Here is a 12,725-nt window from a genome sequence, read left to right on the forward strand (position 1 = left end):
GTTTACTTTTTCTTGGAATTAAGACAGTTGGAAAACTGCCCCTGAATTTCAGAATGCTAAATTTTTATTCAAAAATTTAAATTCTCTGTAGTAATTCTGCCTCTTCAGGGAGGGAAGGAAGCTTTATACCTGTTTCCCATGTGAAATTCCACATTTCACATCAGAAGCCCATCTGTTTTCCTGTGACGCATGACAATTTCTTGTTCTGAGACCTACTGTTTGACCTTASCATGATACTGATGATCCTCATAAAGACCTTGGCCTTTATCAATGAGAAAGTAGTAGTAGTTTGTCTGCTCGGATCATTGAAGGACAAGGGAAATATACCATGTAAATGCTTTGAGTGCTCKGAGATGTGTTCTGAGCTGTCTTGATTGTCTGAAGCTCAAAATAATGTAATATAAATCTCATAATCAATTCATAAGAACTCATGATAGCAGTCTTGGACTTTTTTGTAGTACCTGACAACTTTTCAGGTTGGTAGAGCTCCTGAGACAATTTAATTTGTATCTAACCACTCAAGTAAGAATAAGCTTCACCATTCTTCAACACATCATTGACCCCAGATGTGGTAGCTACACCTGCACTACATACAAATGTTATTCTCTTCACTTACCAAACTGCTACCTGATAGCCCTGAGAAAAGCAGATTTTTAGCTACTAATGTCTTAAAACTTCCATCACTGTGACTTGTGCCAGCCAAGTAAGAGAACTTCAGGAGTATTTGCATGATCAAGCAAAGGGACTGTACTGTTGTTYTTGCATATTATTTAAAAAACGGGATTTTATGATCATAAAAACTATAAATGTCATGAGCCAAAGCCTAACCTATGCTAAAGTATTCTGATATAAGAAAATGCCATTTTTTTCCCATGCAGAAAATGAAACCTAAAAGCTTCAGTAACTTAAAATAGTATTATAGTTGGGAATTACTTGTTTATCCATCCATCATCAAATTCTGTCCTATAACAACCCTGTCTTTTTGAGAGGATCAACTTTGAGTTGTTCCAAGGATTTCAGTACAGCTCTTTACAGGGAGGAAGGGTGTGTGTGTCAGGGGAAGACCTTGAACTGTGTTTATTTGTATCATACACTGCCATTTCTGTTGAGCTATAGACCTGCCTTGGAAAGCTGTTCTATGCTTGGATGGGTTAATCTGCCTGTGTACTAAAAGGAGTGTACCTTTTAGGTATCTATATCCTTTTTGTCATGGAGCAGCAATGATATCTCTGAATATCCCCAGGATATGTATTTTTTAGACTGACTTGACGTATTTTGTCATAGAGTGCATATCGTATAGCTCTTATGACCCTTTGTCAAAGGGCTGTGAGCAGCAATAARGGGAATGCAGAATACCGGCATTCACTGCATCCTGTAACCTGATAACTACACTGAGTTATGAAGTAATTGATTTGCCACACCAGCCTATTCTTTATTTCAGTCAGTGTATGTACACTGCCATGTGTGTTTCAGGAAAGAGCTCTCTGTCAATCATAGTAGAGATAAATACATCCACACGTAGTTACTCAGTGTGGCTTTCTTGCATCTTCACTGCTGCTGTAGAAGGTAGAGGCATATTAAGTTGCAGACTCAATTAACTCTAGCATATAAACTTATGCTTTACTGGAAAATAGCTACCTTTTGTTCTAAGATGACCCAATAATAATACTTAAAACACACATTCTCCTSTTTACTGTTACGGGAAATCAAACTCCCTTTGGTCTGATCTTGTTAATGAACTTGATGGGCCTGACTTTTACAGATTCTAGTTAACTAGGTAGTGGAGATTGATTAAGGTGCAGAGGCTCAGTTACCTTGTAGTAGTATCTGTGTGTGCTCTTTAACAATTCCAGTCCCTGCATTGCAGAATGACATAACAGCTAAGTCCACAGAGAGGCTACTTTCTGAGTCAGGGAAGTATGGCTGATGTTGTCAGAAATATTGCAGTTAACTGTTGTGGAGAAACTGACTTTCTGTGAGCACTGTTTCAGTCCGGACAGGGGCATTAGATGTTTTTTASAAACATTTAGATGTTTTTTTCCCTACCCCAGTTACATCACAGATAATAAGATGTATACTATGTCTCTTAATGGCATTATTATTATTTTTATTTTATTTTATTTTTTTTTTACTATGTCACTCTTTGGAAATGCTGTTGTGCCACTCGAGGCTCAGGAGGTAGTTGACAACATTAATACCTTCTCCCCTCTTTTTCTTACTGGGTGCAGAATAAACGTTTAATCTGACTCATTATCTTTAGGTAACATTTTATGAAATGTTGAGTTTGCCACACTTGTCTTGAGGACACATTGAACTGCTTAATAAAGAACCAAAATGAAGCTGAAATTTCTGAGGCTGCTGGAAACTACACTCTTCTCAACCCTCCTAGTGATGATCCTTCAGTATCTCATAAGAATCCTGGTAGAAAAGTCAAAAGCATCACAGCTTAGGCAGGTGCCTTTGGTAGCAGATTGATCTGTGTTTCAAGGCATAACTGACTATCTAAGGTTTATCAGGACAGGTGATTATTTCTTACCTGTCATTCTTGACTTGAGATAGGTTCTCCCTATCAGTAGCTGGTTAGCCTTCATGCTGTCAGGTAATCTCAGCAGTATGGGGAAGGATTTCTCACTGTATGTCATTAGAATCTTCAATATCAGCCTCTAAGATACTTGATCAAGTACTGTAAAACATGTATGCAACAGCTTTATTCCTTCTTTCCTGTCCCTCTCCCCATTTGCAGAATTTGATGTATAATTGTTTTTTAATGCTAGATGCTGGACTTCTCCATCTTAAAATTTCCAACTGATTCTGTACTAGCTCACTTCATAGTGGTTTATTCTCCATGCTGCAATATATTCTGAACTAAGAACTTCTTACTCAATAGTTGGTGCAAAGTTCTTTTCTCGCACAAAGGAAGATACCCTCACAGGAGGAGTGATTGTTAGTATTTATTCTTCATACCGCCTATTTACTATTCCTTCTCATGTCAGCTTAAAATTACATGGAAAAGAATGTTTTGAAGGCGCACTTATATGTAGCATGGGATAAAGACAGTTCCTCCACGGAAAGTCTCTCCAGTACAGATGCAGCTATTCAGGGTGCTTCTCAACTTTAAAGATTGAGTATCACTGTTATAAATAATAGTTATCATCAGTAATAACTTTTAATGCTAAATTTGAATTTCTAGATTCTTATCTTAAAATTTTGCAAGTACAAAATTTGATGAAGGATTGGATGACAGAATGAAGGATATGTAAAAATTTTGGGAGGTTATAAACAACCAAAATGCAAAGGCTTTAACTATTTTCTTAATCTGACCTAACAATAGGGATTCGTTATTACTCTCTTGTCTGTAAGAGAACAATTTKCATCCTTTACAATCACTATTTTAGGAGAAGACATTGTTTGATATTTAATAAAGCTTAGCATTTTCCTATTATCAGTATAATCCTTGTATTGCTTTATTGCTTTTTCAGGTCAGTTGGAAGTAATCATGGATCGTCGACTTATGCAGGATGACAACCGTGGCCTTGGACAAGGTGTTCAAGATAACAAGATTACAGCTAATGTCTTCCGACTTCTTCTGGAAAGAAGACACGGAACAGATTTGGTAAGAATGATTGTCTAGACTTTTATGGATAATTAATTATATGATGTTTTTCTTTTGCAGCAGCAGTGAACATGGTAAAGAAGGTATTCCATGAGCAGTAGCTTCCCATGGAGTTTTGTCAGATCTCTTGCATTATCTCACCATAACAACTTCCTCTTCCCCTATATCTCACGCAAATACCTACAGTCTCTCCTTTCTTCACCTTGTCTCCTTCACATATTTATCACCTGGTGGTGTGCATTATATATGTTTTGAAGATAATGTGTATGCTCCCTGCATCACTAGCAGGTCAAACAAAACAAGTAACTTAAACTCGCATTGCATCACATTACTGGAGTACTATTTTGGAAGTCTCTTTAACTTTTTTTTCTTGTAACTTTTAAGAAATTGATGACTAGTGAGAAATAATCTTGTCAATCAAAGTTGACTGAAACTGGGCAAAGGTTGAAAAATTATTTAAGATGAATAGAGAGAACATGAAAACAACATGATTCTATAAGCTTTTTTCCTTAGGAAATAAGATATCACTGGAAGTATTTAGATACCAAACATATAAACATTTTCATTTCATTATCAGGGAAGATTGAGATTATTTTACTGTAAGGAGGATTTTTGCACAGTTTATCTTGATTCTTTTTATTTTTTATCTTTTGAATAACTCTCCATCTTCCCTCTGTTCTTTGCATTTTTCCTCTTTTCTGCTATCTTTGTTGAGAAGGGCAAAAGGAGGAGTTCATCTTCATACAGAGGCAGTAGAGTCATGATGACAGTAGTGAATAGATTTTAAAATCATCACACAGCTAAAGATAAGAGGTTGTATACTAAGCTACTAATGAATATGCAGATAAATGGGAATTAATTCTGTTTTGTAATGAATATCATTAACCACTGGTGAGAGGATGATATCAAGCTTAAAGCTAATTTCCACTATTTAATGATTGACAGTTTTTTTTAAAGTTGTACATGTCATCATGATTTTCTTGTTTCTCATCTCGCATAGCATCAGCAATATGTTAACTGCAGTTGTCAGCATGGTGTGGAAATATCTGAACCAACTTGAAACAAGCTAGCTTTAATCCTGGAAGCAGTGTAGCTATGACAGCTGTGACCATTGCACAGGTTAATCTACCCTGGCAAGAACAGACCTGCAGAGAGATCTGTGTTGCCATGACAAACTCTGTTTAGTACTAAGGATCATTTGTGTTATATTAAATTAGCGTATTGAGCTGCCAAATTAAACTATTGGATATGGAAGACTGTGTTTGCATTAGAAAGTAATTTGGAACAACAGGAGCAGATCAAACCAGTTAGCACTGTGGTGCTTGCATCTACACTGTGTGCTGTGTGGATATTTTCCAGCGAATCAAGAAAATTTAGACTGGAAGGGACCACTTGAGGTCCTATTCCTCCTAGTCCAATCTCTGCTCAAAGCAGGTCTGTTTTTATGTCAGAATCTACTTAAAACTCTCCAAAGGATCGATGTTGATTGATACCCTAATGGAGACACAAAAGTTTAGAACATAATTGGTGTGTACCTGCAGGGGAGCTTCTGGTTAATTTCTTCCAAAAGAAAACTTGTCCATACACACGTGCAATTGCTCTGCAAACTGAAACAGTGCTTGGTAAGCGGGGCTGACAAAAAGTTTCATTTAGAAAACCAAAGCAGTGATGTGGAAAGTAATTTGAGGCTACCTCTATTAGAACAAAGGCAGACTTAGCAGCTGCTTTGGGGATTATCTGGTTAGTAGAATGTTTTTCATATATATTTATCAGATTGTTTGGAGATCTCATTCAGACATCACTGTAGCTGCCTTTTCTTATTTAAAAGCTGCTTCTCCTGCATTTTTTAATTTGTGGAGTATTTTGGTTATTTTTGTGGGAGTTTTTATGTTTTGATTGTCTGTCATAAGTCTTTGAGGTTTTTTGGGATACCTATGTTCCAGCATCTACTCTCCTGCGCCCAACCCTTCCTGCTGAGCTTGTAAGGGTTTTAAATGCCTGCAGAGTCACCCAGTAAGGGCAATGAGTACTTGTACGCTCTTGCAGGGACTAGAAAAGAAGGTGGATAAGTGATGAGGAGGAGTAGATGCAAAAAGGTTAGCCCAACTGCTTTGCTCTCTAGCATAGTGTGCACATCCTGCAAGGGTGAAGCACTTCAGGTGTGTTGAGTAAAGATATGTTATCCTTCTGGTACTACATTGGGAATTCCACTTTGCTAAATTCTCAGACTGTTCCAGCACTCTGTTTTTCAAAATATGTCTGTCTGAATATCAGTAACATTTCCTGATCCGTGTAATTATTTGAGATGTATTAAAATAAGGAAGCGTAGTACTTGCTTATTCTGTTTGTTAAATTTAAATATATATATATATTTTATTGCATTGTTACTCAGAATGTAGTTGTTATAATAGTTTAATAATAGCCCTGTCAGAAGAACTGTGAAGAAATTATATGCAGTTTATTCTATAATGGGCTGCAGAGTGTGATTCATACAGTGACCTTAATTTTATTGTAAAGACCTATTTTATAATTGACTTAAGGAGCCACAGAAATAACAGGAGAGGCTTTTGATTGCTTTGGCTGCATCTTTGCCAGCACAAGCTTTTTCTGCAGTGCCTCTCAAAATATTTTATTCTGTCTCTTCTCAAACTTTTCTGGAGAACAGGATTTTTGTGCTCCTTTGGAAAGTTTCTCATAAAAGATGAGACTGTGAAGTCTAGGATGTTCAATTCTTTAAGGATGAATTAAAATAAGCATGCATCACCCACAGTAATTCCTGTGGGTTTTCTGGTTATGGCAATATCGATCAAAATTTTCTTACGTCTCTGCAATGCCTTTTTTTCTTTTCCCTTCTCCCCACCTCTGCCCTGAATAGTACATTTCAATGGCAGAGTTAAGCAACATGCGTGTGTTTAGGCGTATGATTGACCCATCCAGTGTGAAGGCAGACTTTGTAATAATCACTAGCATATTCAGGTAACCTACGTTCTACTAAGTCCTTAATCCTCATGTTTCCTGTTTAGCTTTTGAATTTTAGCAGCAGCTGGCCAATAATAAGAATTCACGCTGATTTCACCTCTGTGCTTACCACTTCAGATTGATTTACTTTGTGGATTTTTTGTCCCTGAAACTGTGAATACTACAAAAGGTGAATTCACTGATAGTATTATTCCTTAATATATATTTTTTTTAAAATGAGCTATATGTAATAAGAGCTGAGCAAATCTTATTTCATGTTAGATTTTGCTAATCTGATTCCTTATCATTCATATCCCTCAGACTTCTGTTGATATTTTTACTATGTTTAGATACTATTTCTGTCTACATCTTTTTCTCCTACTATTAGATGCAAGTAATTGTGATTATATGTTCATCTTTGTCCTTGCAAGCATTGATTTGCTCTGCATATCCTTTTGATTTCTCTCCTAGTATCCATTCCTTTTTTTTCTCAAGTTGGTGAGCAAAAACTCTATTGTTTTTTCCTTTTTTAGTCAAAGGGATTATTGTTCAGCTGAAAATGAAACTGAGTGCAATTATCAGTGCTTGCTTGTCAAAATAGTGAGCATGCCTATATTTTTGAAAATATGGAATCTTTAATAAGGTTTATGATAAACCTTGTTAAAGACGAGCGGTGATGCATTTTTTACTTCCTGGACCTTGAAATGTGGTGTATTAGTGTTGCAACAATAATGATCTAACAGTATGAATAACAGGATTTGTAAGAAATGGTGATGTTTTTTTCACCAATGATAAAGCTGGAGAAAATGATGCAATTCCACACACCCACTCTCTTCCTCAGGTTTCTATTTCATACTTTGTCTTGACTTGTTTAATTCATATAACAGAATTTATAGGTCAGTCTCAAGCAAAGAACCGGTAGTCACTAGTTCTGTGCTTTGGGGGAGGGTGTTTAGAGAAAAGATGATACAGGCAGATAAAATCACAAACATGTGACAATACAACTAATACAACTTTTCTTTCACTGCATTAAGAGTATTCTTTTTTTCTTACTAAATATGTCAGTAACCATTTTCTCTGAAACTACATGCTTGATGAAATAGCCATTTCTGTCTGATGATTGAATTGCGTTTGCCACCTGTGGTGTGCATTTTTATAATGTATATGTATGTTCCAGGTAGTAGTAATGTATGCTTGCTAAGGTAGAGTAACAATCAACTGCTAATTAACCTGATGTCTCAAAGAAGCAGAAACCTGTCACTCTCTTAACCACTTCCAGTGAGAAGCATTTTCAGGTCCGTGTGTGACAGCCTCCAGCAGTATAATGGTCAGATTTTAGTTACGACTGCCATAGCAAAATCTTCACATGTATACAAAATCTTGAACTTTAAAATTTTGACAGTTGTTTTTTGCTGACTACAGAATAAGAAATTCATATCCTTCCTCCCCTGCCCCCAGACACAATGCATCATCTATAGGGCCTTGCCACATAAATTTAGGAAGAAACATACACCTATTGTTTGTATCTCATTGGAAGAGAGATTCAGGTTTGTGATAGTTCTTTGCAACTTTGCTTAAAAACTATAGCTACATTATTATTATCACCGCTACATGGATGATATGGTATTTCTTATGTTGGAAGTTTGGTGCTTGAGAACTCCTTCACACTGCGGTCATCTCATTTATCTGCAAATGCTACCTGTTTTCAGGCCAACACCTTCCTCATTTTTATGCCAGTGAACCTTGCATCTTAACTTTTTCGAAGTGTTTTTCTCTGACACTATGGTAAAGATGTGTTGCAGAGAGGTTCTAATTAAAGACAAACTTATTTCCAAGTTCCAGTTATGTGATATTGGTCAAAGCCATAAGAAGCAAATACTCTTGTTTTGTAACAGGACTGCAGCCACTCAATATAGATGGCTCATAGTGAAATAGATAGTAAAGAGGACTGCATTACTCTGATTTCTGTACTTGTAGTTGTATCTCAGCTTTTTGTACATCTCTCCAGTGGATTACCTTTTTCCTTTGTTGGCTTTTATTTGTCTTCATATTGTGTGCACTTGTCTGCCAGTTCTGCTTATATGGAAAATAATTTACTTCACCTAGTATGCTTAGTATTCAAGCTTGGTCTCATCTACTTTTAGCCTGCATAATTGACTTAAATGGGAGAGTATGCTTCTCTTAGGTCTTTCAATAACTTACCTGAGTTTGTGCAGTTTGAGACCTTGATTCTAAACTGTACTGTGTCATCACTTCATCTTGAAGGCYTCATCATTCCTCCTGCAAGCTCTAGCAGTAGAATGGAGTCCTTGAAGGATGGGTAAGGACCCCAAGCAGGTTTTTTCTCCTTGTATTCTGCAGTGAAGTAACTCCTAAAGGGATAATCTCCTTGAATATGGAAAAAACAATTTCCCTCTGAAGCAAGGGACTTTTGATGCAGATAGCCTCTCTGGGCTCATCTCTAGCAGACAAAAAATTGGAGATACTGTGTAGCCTCTGTCTTTATCATTATTTCTTTGAGCTACTTCCTGATCTAAGCAGTGCTCCAGAAAATTTCTGATGCCTGAGTTCTGTGATGATTCAGGGCAGCTTAAGCTCTTCCTAGTCAACAAGGTTTATATGTCAGGGAAGGAGAAAGAGGAAGCCTAGCATCTGTCCCTTCCCCAATGCTTATAGCATTGGTTTTTAATTTGGACATCAAGTCTCTCCTCCTTTTTCCTGCACCATTATTAACATTGTAAACACTGTAAGAAGAAACAGAGGAGAAAAAAAATGAGATAGAGGCTAGATCTAAAATAAAATACTTTTATCATAGAGAAAAATGTACTGATGTTCACCTACTTTTGATCCTTTTCATCCAGCTGTACTGATGGCTGCATATTTATCAAGCTCAATAAGTACAGGAGTATGTTAATGGTCATGATGGCCAGTTACTTTCATTGCTATTTATACTCTTCTGTAGAACAACAAATCTCCATGCAGTTGATTTATAGAACATCACCTTTATGGAATCTGGCTAAATGTTAATTAAATTTGACACAAGAACATAACAGTGATAAAAGGAATAATGGGTCCCTCCATCTATCAAGTAAGCTAACCAGGGAGAAATGGAACAAACTGAGTTGGCTATGCCTGAGACCATCAAAGGAGAAAAATTAGATTGTCCTTGGTGTTCAGCCCAACAGGATGTCTCAAAAGAAAAGACTTTATGTAGACTGAGGGGGGGGGTTGGGTATTGCCTAAAGGGGCCTAAAGTCTCCTCATGACTTGCTATGAGGAGAGAATTTTGTTATGAGATGTTCAGGGGAAGGGACACAGGGAAGGATCAAGGTATATCAAGGAGCAACAAGTATAGGAAAACAAAGAGGAAAGGAGAAAAGAGGTCTGGTCACATGTAAGAAGCCTGCTGGTAGGCATAATTTTCTGACTGAGTCCTGTGCTTGATTACCAGAGTTTATCCTATATTTTTGTTAAATTCTATTTCTGTGCAAGTGCTCTGCCTTTTCTGAGCTGGCACAAGCCATTTAACCAACTTACACCAGACTAGCAAGCACACAGAATAATAGCTCTGGATGTCAACTACTGGAAAAAGAGACCATCTGAGGGACCTGTGGGACTGGATACTCTTTGTTGGAGGCACCACTCTGTGCCCGCAGAGGCATGTATGTGTGTGTTAACCGCAAGCAAACTTCAGCTTGACAAGTAGGAGGCCAGCACCTGGAAGGACCCAAAGTCTGAACTGGTGACTGGTTAAGGGGCCGAAGGTCCAGGCCTGGGTATCAGATGAATTTAAAGTCTACACTAATATTTGAGGGATCAGTGAATGTTGAGTGCTCTGTGTGTGGATGTGGGAAGGGTGCTAGTAAAAGCATTGCTCTCTGTGTGTATGTGCGGRTGCATGTGCGCCACTTGGGAATACGTGCTGAGCCTTGTGGACATGGGAACACAGAACTGCAGCAGCCTCTCATCTGTGAGAGTGGGATGAGAGGAATCTCCTGGTCTTAGAGACCACCAAATTCGGTTTGTATGTACTAAGAAGGAAAACTCCCCTGTGTCCGAAGTCCACTGGATCTGACCGTCTCTAACAGTTGCAGGTTGCTTCACTTGCAGTCTTAGTGCCAGCCAAGAATCTACAGACAGTACAGAAACCTCAAAGTGACTGCAGAGTTACTCTGAACTAACTCAAAACTTTCTGGATATTTTACAATGCCTAAGAGATTTTATTTCCTATGTAATGAACCCTTTCACTTAGCATGTCAGAAACATCTCTTGTGTAACAGCCTCCAAATGAATTGATAGAAAATACTGCATTCCCAGAGGAGATCAGTTTTTTGTCTTCTCATCTGAGTCTTCCTTTGCTGGTCACTTCAGCAACTATCAAAAAAGCTGAGCAATCCAGATCATGATTTTCAAAAAAGAACTTGAACTTGAAACTTATCAAAAAAGCTGAAACACTTCATGCTTTGATATGCAAAACTGTAAAATAAGTGATGAATATTTCAATCTTGACAAAATATATACATGACCTGTTCAGGCAGATYTAAACAAATTTTTTGTTTTTCCAGGTTTTTTGCCCCAGGATTTCGGGAAAGACTTTGATGCTTTGCTATAACAGAAAATAACTTGGCATCAGTATTTTTGTTTATAGCCTTAAGATTTTAGGATAGCTGCCTGTTCAGTCACATTTGTGGCTGGCATTTCTTGTTGCACTTTTGCCAGGCTTCCCTGAGTCAGATTCATTGCAGAGGACTTGCTCTCTTAAAAAGGGTTTTTCAGACTTTCATAAAGAAGATAATTCTGCTGAAAATTCTTGTGCAGTTTTGGGGTTTTAAGTGCTCTGAATCCCACTGCTCATAGAAGGTCTGCCCATCACCTTATTTCATTTCTGTTCAATCTTAGTGTTCCCCGACAACCACTAGCCAGTATGAAAGCTACTTGGAGAGATGGGACAGTGTTTTCTTTGACACTTGGTTATGTCAGTATTGCAGTCTTGAGAGAATTAGTCACTTCAGAAGAAAAAAAACTGTTACTATTAATGCTTCCTGTTTATGTAAAAGGCTGGAAATTTGTAGATTTATTAGAGATTGAAGGAGCTCTAAATCCTTTTTCAAAAAAAAAATTAAATTCCTAACTGTGACTTTAGTGTGAATAATTCCATTGCTTCTGAAAGAGGATTGGTTTAAATGCTTTCAAACCTGTAAGAGCCTTTCTTCCAGTCTGTCTCAATATATAACTGGTATTTGTTTCATTATGGGTGTAAATCCCCACTGTCTAGTATCCGTTTGCCTTCTCAAAAATGTCAAAGTTTCTGGCTCCAGAGACTGACATCAGCTGAAAGGGATTAATGGTGTATCCTTACCTGGAGGGTCTTCTAGTGAAGGAGTCATAATCTCAAACTTTGAGACTTGATCATGGTTTTTGTATTAGAATATATAATTAGCCAAATTTGATGTCATACAAATGATGTATAACTCAGGCAGTCTTGCATGTAAAGATTGCAACAGAGTTGAAACAGTCTACTACTTGATGTCTGTGCAATTGTACATTGTACAATTATTGTACAATTTTCTTACTGTCTGCCTATCTACGGACATCAGCTTTCCCAAGAGGAGAATTCTCTACATGGTTAAGGATTCAACAGTTGCTCTTTGGGAGGAATATATATGTATTTTAAAGCTAAGGCTCCCTTACATGTCATGTGTTTCTGTCTTGTGTTGTAGGACAGCATATTCACGTTAGTTGTTGTGAGCCATTGTGTTTCTCACCTATAAGTAGGCTAGYGCGGTGTCGTATTAGCAACATCTCCTTGAATATACAGACACATAGTCAGTCTTTGGATCTTAGGAAGAGAACTGAATTTACCTTTCTAGATCTGTTTTTTTGGAAGCTTTGAGTTCCTTGACTGACGATCTCACTTGCTGTCAGTTGCTAGATTATGACTGGGAGAGGTTTAATAATGTTGCTGCTCTGTGCTTTGGGACTGGAGATGCTCTGAAGAGTTGGAGCTTACTCCAGAGATTAGAATTTTTAGTCCGGAAGTGCTCTTCCTCTGAAAGTGGTGCCAGCTGGTTTTCTGAACCTATGATTGATAAAATTTACAAACATGTTTCTTTTGAGTCTTTTGTCACACAGCGTAAGAGGAAGTGAGAAACTG

General features: G+C 37.5%; 1 protein-coding gene across 1 annotated transcript in view; it reads left to right on the forward strand.

Annotated features, from left to right (window-relative positions):
- The window catches only part of MAN2A1 (mannosidase alpha class 2A member 1), a 120,216-nt gene that overhangs the window by 93,440 nt on the left and 14,051 nt on the right, over positions 1 to 12,725 (forward strand). The window contains exon 19 of the mRNA XM_085305324.1: positions 3,480 to 3,613. Coding sequence (XP_085161450.1) covers positions 3,480 to 3,613 — 134 coding nt within the window. The remainder of the gene's footprint in view (positions 1 to 3,479; positions 3,614 to 12,725) is intronic.

Source organism: Rhea americana, unplaced genomic scaffold (genome assembly GCF_003343005.1).
Source record: "Rhea americana isolate MKP2758 unplaced genomic scaffold, rheAme1 scaffold_22, whole genome shotgun sequence".
In the NCBI taxonomy this organism is placed as follows: Eukaryota; Metazoa; Chordata; class Aves; order Rheiformes; family Rheidae; genus Rhea; species Rhea americana.